The sequence below is a fragment of the Tachyglossus aculeatus genome, chromosome 14, assembly GCF_015852505.1.
Source record: "Tachyglossus aculeatus isolate mTacAcu1 chromosome 14, mTacAcu1.pri, whole genome shotgun sequence".
NCBI classification, from domain to species: domain Eukaryota; kingdom Metazoa; phylum Chordata; class Mammalia; order Monotremata; family Tachyglossidae; genus Tachyglossus; species Tachyglossus aculeatus.
The window spans coordinates 40727957-40740138 of record NC_052079.1 but is presented as its reverse complement, the minus strand read 5'-3'; the positions used below and the strand labels follow the sequence as shown (position 1 = coordinate 40740138).

The 12182-nt window shown below is 40.9% G+C and overlaps 1 protein-coding gene across 8 annotated transcripts in view; it reads left to right on the top strand.

The window, feature by feature from the left end:
- The window catches only part of ANKS1B (ankyrin repeat and sterile alpha motif domain containing 1B), a 624779-nt gene that overhangs the window by 563753 nt on the left and 48844 nt on the right, over positions 1–12182 (top strand). For all 8 annotated transcript variants that reach the window (XM_038756218.1, XM_038756216.1, XM_038756217.1 and 5 more), the window contains 2 exons: positions 1986–2093; positions 3963–4142. In XM_038756218.1, the coding sequence (XP_038612146.1) occupies positions 1986–2093; positions 3963–4142 (288 nt within the window). The remainder of the gene's footprint in view (positions 1–1985; positions 2094–3962; positions 4143–12182) is intronic.

Here is a 12182-nt window from a genome sequence, read left to right as displayed (position 1 = left end):
CTCTAACCTAGAACCAGAATTAAACCAGTAAATTATTAGAGAAGTAGACCAGTATCTACTCTTGGGCATCATAAATATCACTGCAGTGACATGCTACCTTTTCAAGGTTAGATTTGTTAATACAAAGTTCCAGTATTGTATTCAGCATACTGATAAGTACATCTCTGTGAAAACTATCCAGTTTCCTTGGGTCTGTATATTTCCATGAGCTCAGACACAGATTAAATACTGGTTTTCTGTGGGCTAAATTATCTGTGAGGTATTAGACTTGAAAATGTATTCCTTTCCAAGCCAAACCCAATTACATTTAAGCAAGTTATTTAAATGTAGTTATTCCTATTGAATTTCATTTTGGTTTTTCCAACCAAAAGCATTTAAGTACATGTAATAACTTTGAGAATTTGATTTTCATTTGGTAGTCTTTCCAACCACCTTGTACTTCAGGTACCAGGGATCTGAGCTCTAGAAAGAGAGATGTTTTTCAGAAGTACCAGTGTGTTCCACTCAGCCAAATCACTTTCTGTAATTGTTTCCCCATGACCTCATCTCATTCCCTCATTTAAAACAGTGCTAGGACTTTGTATTGAGCTAAGGCATATACAAGGACTTTTTATAGCCATTACTTTCAGTTTATTTGTAAAGAATGTGACATAATACTTGGATGTTTCAAAAAGCAAAATTTGTCTGCAATAGTAATTATCCTTCAGATCTTTAAATGGGAGATCCTTCAGAGAGATAATGCATGATTTATTGAGTATTAGTAACAAAAAGCTAATTAATCAATTGATGGCATTTATGAGCACCTGCTGTGTGCAGAACACTGTACTGAGTGCTTGGGAGTAAGTAGATAAAATTCCTGTCCACAGGGATCTTCTTATAGTCTAGCAGTGGGGACCGACATTACAATAAATAGCAGGAAGGGAAAGCAACTGAAAATAAATATATGAACATGAGTGCTTAATAAAGCATAGCAGAATACAGACCACAATAGGTAGCAGGTAGGGAAAGCAACTGAAAATAAATATATAAACATAAGTACTTAATAAAGCATAGGAGAATACAGACCACTCATCACTCACCCTCTTTTTTTATATTTTGAAACTAGGTAGCACAAATACAAAATCAGTGATTATTGAAACTCATATTTGTCCTGTTTTGGTAAATGTAATTAAGTTTAAAGTATTTGTAGCCATGTTTTTAAATTGATTTCTAAGTGTAATGCAAAAGCTCAGAACAGGATTCTCTTAAAAATTTGCCCAGATGTGGCATAAGACTACCAGGTGATTTTTAAAGTTATTGGGATTGTCAACTGCTGCACAATGGATTAGTGTATTCTAATATGACTGAATTCAGGGCAATTATGTATACACAAGGTCTGCAGTGCTTGAAGCAATTGTTGTTGCCCAGTGCCCTATTTCATACTACTCCAGATTTTGCACACGCTAACTCTATTTTCCCTCCCTCTTATTTTTCCTCCTGGGTAGTCCTCCATTTCCCTTCCTGCCATCTCTGCTCCTCTTGGGTGCATATATTTCGATTACTAGCCTCCTCGCTGCTCTGTACCTCCTCCACCTCTTCCATCTCCACTCATGTTGGAGAATTACTATTTTCTCTCCATTTTCAAAGATAGTTTTTTCATTCATGTTTTCCCTTCTGCTGATCTACCAGCACTCAGCTGCATTTTCTTTCCCCATTGGCTATCTTCCCTGGCTACTCACCCACACTGTTTTCCATTGCTTCCCTTGTTTTCTACTCCATTTTTCTCCTCAGAAGCTATCTGCTCAGCTTCCCAATTCTGCTTTCCACTGTCTTCTTAATTCTCTACCGTTCTATTCTCTGCTTTTTCTCTTTCTTGCTCATTTTTCACACGTAACTTTTATTGTAATAATGCGAGTAACTCTTTGAGCTCCATCATGCTGTGGTTTTCTTTCTGTTGTTTTGTTTTCACAGTAAAATATGTTCAAAGCAAATGTGTTTTGTTTTAGGTTTTAAAAATCAGTTTGATTGGCCACCGGAAGCGTATTTTGGCATCCCTGGGAGACAGACTGCACGAGGATCCTCCCCAGAAACCGCCACGGTCCATCACCCTCAGGGTAAGTTTCCAGCACCTTGGATCAGTTGTTCCTCATTATCGTATGCAAGCACTGTACTGTACGACGTTAGAAGTTGTCGCTGATCCTATACAAGTACTGCAGTGTACGCTGTTAGAACTTGTCGATGAAGAAAACCCTGCCATTTCTCTTGAGCTAACCCCAGATAAAAGTCTCATTCTTCTGACAAGTCTTAAAGGCCATAGGTTTGTTTTTCCCAAAGCATGCAAGTGGACACTTGATTACTGACACTGCAGTTATTAGAGTTTGGGGAAAATCGTTGTCCAGTATTGGAGGTCTGAGGGTGAGAGGGAGGGGCAGTGAGAGACCTAGCTTCTGCACAGTGTGACCCTCACTGACCCCATGATCATTTCTCCTCCAAGTGGCTTCTATTAATTGGCTCTCTTGTCGTCTCTCCTACCATTCCTGCCATGGTTTCCCCCTATCGTACCTCCACTGTGGAGGCCCTAGACATTAGATGGGGTCCTTTGACTGTGGTCTTTAACTGCAGAACTGCGGTACAATCCAGCCTGGCTGATCACTGCTAGCAAGGGCTGTTTCCTGGTGTCTTCCTCCTGCGCATTGTCACTTGGGTTCATGAAAGTCAAATTTCTGCACCCACAGTTCCATTTTCTTAATGAGCAGTTTAACTTTTTTTTTTTAGAAGGTCTGGAATATCTGGTCTCCAAAACCTATGCTGTAGGATGCAGAAGAGGAACAGAACAGGGAAAAGTCAGCTGAAAGGCCCAAAGCAGCAGCCTAGCCTAGTGTATAGAGTGCGGGTTAGGGAGCCAGAGGACTTGGATTCTAATCCCAGCTCTGCCACTTGACTGCCGTGTTAGTATTGGGCAAGTCACTTAACTTCTCACTGTCTCACTTTCCTCATCTGTAAAATATGGCTTCAATACGTCTTCTCCCTCCTACTTAGTTAGACCTGAGCCTCATTTGGTATCGGGATTGTTTCTGATGTGATTATCTTGTATTTTGTCTTCTTCTAACGGTTAGTACAGTGTTTGTTACAGAGTAAGTGCTTAATACCACATTTGTAATTATTGGATTATAGGGAGGCATGAGAACAAGAAATGGAGCCTCACCTCTTGCCCGGGTTCCTCCCTAGCTTCCACCCATATAATGGCCTTCTTGCTTTCGGCAAACCTTCTTGCAACCTTTTTCTCCCCCAGTTCCCTCCCAGTATATATATAGCTCTGCTTCCCCTCGTACGGGGATCATTTCCTGTTCCCCAAAACTGATAATCTTATTAAATTCAACCTATGCATTTTGTAGACACTTGTTTCACATACCATGTCACACTCAACCTCGAGTTCAGATGTCTTCTAGACTGTGAACCCACTGTTGGGTAGGGGCTGTCTCTATATGTTGCCAGCTTGTACTTCCCAAGCGCTTAGTACAGTGCTCTGCACACAGTAAGCGCTCAATAAATACGGTTGATTGTTTGATTCTGATAAAATAGCACCCAAATCCCATGTTCCCATTTGATGTTTATTGCCACTGCACTGGACATGCAGTTGCCGGTCTGGGGGCTCCAAAGCCCACATTTGGATACCCAGCTTCTAATTCATCTGCACAAATGTTAGGGTTTAACTGACGGCAACAAATCATAGGATATTACCTGGAGTTCTGGCTACAGAAAATGAGAGCTTGGTGATTTCTGCTCTCTGTCTTTTAAAATGTAGCCCTTAGAAGAACTGCTGACTCGATCACAGCAGGCAACTAATAAAATGGAGGATCATGAAAGTCTTGGTCATCAGCTTCAAAACTGCCCTGGAATCTGAACCCTGTCAGGAGTTCACATTTTGAAATGAAAGAATAACCTTTTGATTGTGGGTTTTTTCATGATGTGTTTCCCTTCAGGAACCCAGTGGTAATCACACTCCTCCTCAGCTGTCTCCATCACTTAGCCAAAGCACTTACACCACTGGTGGGTCTCTGGACGTTCCTCATATTATGATGCAGGGGGATGCAAGGAGAAGAAGAAATGAAAACTACTTCGAAGATATTCCCCGATCAAAACTGGAGAGACAGATGGCTCAGGTACGGGGGAGAAAGAAACAGTTTTTCTTGGGCAACAGGTCTTCTATTCTACAAGAATAATCTTGAATTTTTGTACTTATGCCATATTTTCTCCCCACAAAACTGTCAGCTGGACTGTAGCTTTAGGTTTCTTATCCTTTCTCATTTAAGACATGAATTGTCAGAACTCATTATATCATTCACCCCACTTAAATTATTTACCCAAAGGGAGAGACTTTATTTGATAAAGAAGCAAGTTATATATTTAAAAAAGTTTGTTGTAAATGGATATCTGAGGGATGAAATGAGTAGGAAGGAAGCCTGGAATTTGATTCCTTTCAGGTTTACGTATATATTTGTATTGCTATGAGAAATTTTATAAGTAATATGATTTTGTTGTGCGCTTCCAGGTACAAACATAGTTAATAATTTGTTTACAAGCTGCATCCACTCTTAATAAGGCCAGTGAGCTTTAGCTGCCTTTTCAAAATGATATGAATGCATAAAGGTCTCTATGTATGTGCCTTATAAGTTTACTCAAAAGGTCGGTTTAGCAGAGGAGGATTTTGAGGCATGAAAAAGTGGGCTGTTTAGACTTACACCATAGTTTTAGGGGGTCAACCCATATCCTATTCCATATTGGTGATTCAGAAAGCTTCTAATCATGCTAGGGACTTGAGGTAAATATGTCAGGCTGAAAGTTAAAATTTTTCTTGACTTTTTTTCACTTTTTTTCTTGGGAATCTTATTCCTAAACCCAGCTCTTTTAGAAGACAATCAAATTGTAGGTCTTTAATGGAAGAATATGTTCAGTGCACATATCAGGAAGAATAGCAGGCATCAAGTTAGTCTTCCCAGAAAAGCTTTGGAGGAGAGAGGGGTTATTTGGCCCCATCATGGTTACATTCTTTTAGCACTCACTGTTCTTCAGAAAGTGTGGGTCAATGTCAAGTAGTTTTGAGAATTAGATAGCAGTACAGTTGAAATTTTAAAAGAATGGGTTACATAAACCCATTTTATTCACTAAGCACTGATTAGCCTCTGTTTTGAAAATTTCACTTTCCCCCCAGAGGCTGTATTTCCAGGTTTCCCTGATGCAAAATCCCCTATAACTTTAAACCTAAAGTCTGACTTGCTAGATAGACACCCAATGGTACCCTTCCTTTTCTTTCTGGGGAGGGTCTGTCAGGGCTCAGGAGGCCCTCTTCCTTGTAAATCACATTGTTGTCCAGCTACTCTCTTTAGGCCAACTGTGCAGCCAGACAAGGAGGAGAATCCTGTAGAACACCCCCTCTGATACCCTTTAACCATCCTGATTGCCACTGAATGGATTGAGTCCAGCAGTTCTATTCATGAAGTCTTGGATCAGGGCCCTGTGCTGACTGACTGGCAGTAGGTGTCCCTCTCTCTCATAAAGAGTCAATAACCATCAGCATCTTTTTAAACCCCCTCCCCACTCTGCTCCATCTACTCATCGTCCTATCCTTCTACCATTCCTCTCCAGACTCCTTCAGTGAGTTGTCTACATCCTCTGCCTCCACTTCCTCTCCTCCAGTTCTTTCCTTGATGCCTTCCATTCTAACTTTCTCCCCTTTCACTCCATGGAAACTGCCCTCTCAAAAGTCACCGATGACCTCCTTGTTGGCAAATCCAAAGCCTCTGTTCCACCTTAATTCTCCTCAACCTCTCAGCTTCTTTCGACACTGTGGACCACCCCCCATCTCCGGGAAAAATTAACTCTGTATTACCATCTCTGTCTTCCCCTCTAGACTGTGAGCTCACTGTGGCAGGGAATGTGACTATGAACTCTGTTGACTTGTTCTCTCCCTGATGCTTAGTACAGAGCTCTGCAAACAGTAAGTGCTCAAAAAATATGACTGATCACTGACACTGTCCTCTCTTCATTCTCCTCCTACTTCTCTGGCTGCTCATTCTTAGTCTCTTCAAGGGCTCCTCCTCCACCTCCTGCCTCCCTAACTGTGGAAGTCCCTTATAGCTCTTTCACATTGTGTTCAATAAATACAATTTATTGGTTGCCCTTCCTGGGAGCTACTATCATTCCTCTAATCATCAAAGTCTTTATTTCTTCCTCCCTTATAATGAAGATATTCTCTTCTTGTGAGGTAAAGCTCTGATTCCATTGACACTTTCAAAGATTCTTGGTGTGGAACCTCATATATTATACTAACGATTTTCTAAACAGAAAGAAAGGTTAGATAAGCAATAATATATCTGTGTGTGTATTTGGTGTATCCAAATGTCCGTACAAACACACAACAGACCTATGACCTTAGGAAACGCTCACCGTGGCAGGACTGAGAGAATTGTAGAGCGCAGCTCAGCTGAATGCCAGCATTACCAAAAGGATGGCGGGGGTGGTTGGGGCGGCGGGAGGGAGGGGAATCCTATCATCTGGCCCTCTCCCAGGCGGGAAAAATGAATCAGCAGCTTCTTCGAAAGCCTCAGAGAGTCTTCAGCCCAAGAAAGCCTGCAGAATTTGTTTCAGAGCCTTTGACTGATACCTTCTGCCTGGGGCTTGTTTGCTATTCCCTGCTCTTCTAATCACCTCCTTACCTCCTTCTGTTTTTCCTATCCTGTTCTCTCCCCTGGTTCCCCCATTTCAGATTGTTTGATTTTTATAAAGTCCCTTGTTCGACACCTTTAGATCATTGGCGAAAGGTGCCAGAGAAAAAGAAAAAGGCTTTTGGTTTGTTGGGTATTTTTAAAGAAATTGGTTAGACTGTTAAGCCTAAGGCTTTTTCAAGAGCTATTTTGAAGTTCAATAAACTAGTGTGACGGAAATGAAATATTTAATTGTGTTGAATAGATTGGAATTTTTTAACATTTTGCCTCTCAATTCACACTCTACCCACTCCTCTTTCTACGATTTTCTAACATCCAGTTGCTATTTTAGCAAGCTCTCTCCTTCTGTCCAACTCACATTTTTCACTGAAGATGTAATTTCTTATCCCACTTGATTCCCAGGATTTCATAAAAGGTTAAAATTAAAATCCCACGAAGCAGTGAGTGGTACCCCTATCCAAAGAGAGAATTTGGACATTCAGTTCCTCAAATGTGACTCAGAAGTTAAAAAGCTTTCAGAAATTCACTCTGAAGAAGTGGTGTACAACCTTTTCTCTCCTTTCTCTCTTTCTCATCCTCAAGCTCTCTTCAGCCACTAACACTAGGAAAACACAATCAGGAGGAAATTATCTTGGAGTGGGCTTGACATAAACCCATTATATTCACAAAGCACCGATTAGCCTCTGTTTTGAAAATTTCACTTTCCTCCCAGAGGCTGTATTTCCAGGTGTCCCTGATGCAAAATCCCTTGTAACTCAAATTTTCTGTCTTGGCACTTTTAAGGAAACACTCTTTGTATTCACTTAGATTTGATGACAAAAGGTAGGCTCTTTCAAATAAGTATTTTTTTTTCCTTCCTCATATAATGAGCTGGTTAGAAATACGTCAACCAAACATGACATTCAAATAGTTTTAAACTACTTGAATTGCATTTGGTTTTAAAACCCTTTTGGAAGCCAGCCTAGCAAATTAACCTCTCCAATGGGAAGGAAATGCAAAGTAATTCAGGCATTTTTCAGTTTTAGCAGCATTTAGACTTGGAACCATCTCCAAAGGATGTGAAATTTTCACATTTTCAATACTTATCTGATCAAGTGTGGCTTTTCTTAGATGTTCTCAAATTATAGTCTACAATACAACGATAATATAATAAGTGCTAATGATTTACAAAACACTGTACCTAAGTGCAGGGAAGAATACGTGGACATTCATTCTGGTATGGTTCCTGACCCACAGTCAAAGACAGGGAAGAGGTAAAATAATTGTCTAAATAAATAAATCAGAAGCAACAACACCAAAAATCATTTTCATTGTGTCATCACTGTTCCAGTCTGGATACTCTGTCCATGCAGTCAGTTTTCCTGACAGTGCAGACTTCCTCTCCTGCACTACTTGATGGGGAAAAGGGGGAATTAACCATTGGACCACCCCTTCACAGACCCCTGGAGTGGAAGAGCTCCAGGCCAAATATTGTTGTCCTCCTTACTACCTAATCTCAGCAAATACTGGTTTTTCTCTTTCCTCAGAAGGTTAGGGAGAGAAGGGGTCCAAGTGAATTAGCCTTAACAATCAGATATCTGATTTTCAAACTTAACTGCTCTTTTATTCAGTAAGTGGGGAAACTTATAGTGTTCACATGGCATGATTAACTAACTTAATTCAATGTCATTGAGAACAAAGCAACAAAAAGAAACGACAAAGGTCTTTAATCCAGGGCTTAATTACTTAAATATAGAAAAGTAGCTTTTGGCAGTGGCCCAAAGTCTCCTTAGACTCAACGTGGTTCAGACGGTTTTGTAGGTTAATTGATTAACAACTGGTTTATTAACTCTTCTCATGGCAAAAATGTTGCTGTTTTCATTTTATAAAATAAGGCAAAGCTAAGTTAGTGTCACACTATGTCACACTAGGCATCAGAAGGGCTGTGGCATGTATTGTTTGAGAAGGTAGAGAATATTCTCAAGGGAAAAAATATATCCTATATAAAATAAAGGCAGTAGGAAATTATTTTCCTCTGTGTATACCTAAAGTAGGCATGGAAGTCTTTTATCTATGACTATTTTGGGGAAAAGGGACCTAATTCTTAATTTCCTTCACTTGAAGATGCTCCCAACATGAACAGCCTGTCTGTCTCTCCTACCGCTTTAAGTGAGGTGTTGTCTTAGATGGAAATTGTTTGAGTGAAGCAGGCTGGACTAATGGAAAGAGTTTGGGCTTGAGAGTCGAAGGATCTGTGTTTTTTTTTTATTTCCAACTATGTCACTGGCCTCCTATGGAACCTTGGGCAAGTCACAACTTCCCTGAATCTTACTTTCCTCATCTTTAAAATGGGGATTAAACTCTTCTCCCATGTGGGACAAGGTCTGTGTCCAACGTAATTGTCTTGTATCCACTCCAGTGCCTAGTACAGTGCTTGACGAATAGGAAACATATATCAAATACCACAACTATCATTATTTGGCTCAAATCTTATTCCTGAAGGATTTCAAAAACAGTTCCTTAAGTAGAATGTACAGTCTGAGCCTCCGTATATGGCTTCTACCATCTCTTCCTGTGTCTCAAGTGCTGTGGTTGACTTAATGTGGCCCTTAGAGGGGAAGATTGAGGCCCTTTAGTATTTGGGAGTGTCAGGGAACCCCAGAAGAATGCTGCATGTTCAAGGCAATACAGCTTAAATTGCAATATCTTTGAAAAATGGCAGCCATGTGATGTCATCACATCCCAATGCATACCATTTGACATCATATGAGTCTCCAGGTCCGTTTTTGAAATACCATCACTGGCCATCTTATAGTCAACCTGGAGTGGCAAAATTATGTTTTTTGCACTTGAATTTTAACCCCCCTTGCTTACATTGCAGGATGCAGAAGATTGAGTATTTCTACCCCCAAAGCGTCTCCTTTCCCCTTGAGAACAAATTTAGGAATTTAGTCTTTGAAAAGATATTAAAATCCAAGGTGGAAACTTATGGAGCACCTCGGGCTGTACTGATGAAAACCCTGTGTCCTTCTTACTTTATGTTAGCACAAATTTGAGAATCATTACTAGGGATCATCCTGGAAGGTTTGGGTGGGGTGGGGGGGGAAACGTTAGGTAAATTTAAATAAATTTGTTTACCTAGTATTACTACAAGCTTTATATTAATAGAATGGTCTAATGACCTTTGATTCCCTAATTTGACATAATTTAAAATACAACTACATTTACTCCTGTGCTGAATTACTGTACAGAAGTATCTTGCAAAATAGCGCTTAAATGACATAAAGGAGTTAACACAGTGTCAAAATGTGTTTACTTCCCTTGCAGAGTAATTTACACTATTGTTCTAATCCGGCCCAGCAGAGCTCACCTCTATTCTTTGAGAGCTTTTCTCTGCAAATTGTACCTAGTTGTTTGGTTATGTTATCACTGCATTTTTTCCATCTCAGGTTCATGTTGATATATGGGGAAAAGATAAGTCAAATAATTATTGAACCTGTGTAGTATGTGGCCTGTTCAAGGTGCTTCGAGAACACAGAAAACATGCATTTTTCATTCTTCACTTTTTTTGTTTTAAACCTCCAATATTTTCTGGAGAGCTGGGATAATGCGGTTAATGCTAGCGTGAGGTGACTATTGTTTGCATTATCTTATTAATAATAATAAAATTATCTGTTAAGCCCTTATTATGGGCCAAGCACTGTACTGAGCGCTGGGGTAGATTCAGTTGTATTTATTGAGCGCTTACTGTGTGCAAAGCACTGTATTAAGTGCTTGGGAAGTACAAGTTGGCAACATACAAAGATGATAGAGGGTAGATATGAGATAATCAGGTCAGACATAGCTCCCTTCCCACATAGGGCTCACAGTAGGAGGCAGGTGGGGGCTCAAGTATAGGAGGAACAGGTAATTGTATCCCCATTTTACAGATGAGGAAACTGAAAATTAGAATCCAGATCCTCTGACTCCTAGACCAGTGTGCTTTCCACTAGGCCGTGCTGACAGCAGGTTGTAGAGAGGTTACCTCAAGACGGAAACAGCAGGAAGATAGATAGAAGAGGAGAATATTTCAGGCAGTTCTTTTGCTTAGGAGCTTGCTGAAGAGGCAGAGTTCAGTTTAATCTGCAGGAGGTTTTGGAGTCTAGAACGAGTGGTATGGAGAATTGACACACTCCCGGCTCCCTCCCTCCAGGGAAGAATTAAGCAAAATGAGATGGGCTGATGGAGTGTCCCTTCTAGAGCGATGGATGAGCCTCAGCACTGAGAACCTACACAGAGAAATTAATGACTGAGCTGGTGGCTTAAGCAGTTCCACTCACAATCTTTCATTCCTGCCAGTGGTGTTCCTGCTGGGACATTCATTCATTCATTTGTATTTATTGAGCACTTACTATGTGCAGAGCACTGTACTAAGTGCTTGGGAAGTACAAGTTGGCAACATATAGAGACGATCCCTACCCAATAACGGGCTCACAGTCTAGAAGGGGGAGGCAGACAACAAAACATGTGGACAGGTGTCAAGTCATCAGAATAAATAGAAATAAAGCTAGATGCACATCATCAACAAAATAAACAGAATAGTAAATACATACAAGTAAAATGAATAGAGTAATAAATCTGTACAAACATATATACAGGTGCTGTGCGGGGGGGAAGGAGGTAGGGTGGAGGGGATGGGGAGGAGGAGAGGGAAAAGGGGGCTCAGTCTGGGACTGTGTCTTTTAAAAGACTCAGTCTTTTAGACTGTGAGCCCACTGTTGGGTAGGTACTCTCTCTATATGTTGCCAACTTGTACTTCCCAAGCGCTTAGTACAGTGCTCTGCACACAGTAAGCGCTCAATAAATACGATTGATGATGATGATGAGTATCATGGTCTAGTGGAAGGAGCCCAGGCCTTGGGAAGTCAGAGGGTCTGGGTTCTAATACTGCCTCCACAACTTGTCTACTGTGGGGTTTTTTGGGGGGGTTGTTTTTTTTGGTATTTGTTAAGCACTTACTATGTGTCAAGCACTGTTCTAAGCGTTGGGGTAGATACAAGTTAATCAGGTCAGACACAGTCCCTGTCCCATGGAGGGCTCCCCGCCTAAGTTAGAGGGAGGAGGATTTAATCCCCATATTACAGATGAGGTAACTGAGGCCTAGAGAAGTTAGGGGACTCGTCCGAAGTCACATAGCAAGCAATTGGCAGAGCTGGGATTAGAACCCAGGTCTTCTGACTCCCAGGTATGTGCTCTTTCCTCTAGGCCGTGATTCTGTGTGACCTTGTACAAGTCACTTAACATCTCTGTGCTTCTGTTTCCTCACCTGTTAAATGGAGATTAAATACCTGTTCTCCCCTTCTTAGCCTGCAAACTCCATATGGTACAGGGATTGTGTCCAATCTGATCATCTTGTATTTACCCCAGTGCTTACTACAGGCTTTGGCACACAGTAAGCGCTCAGTAAATATGATTGAATGGATGAATAGGAAGTGTCTTCACAGATTCCACAGTCAGTAC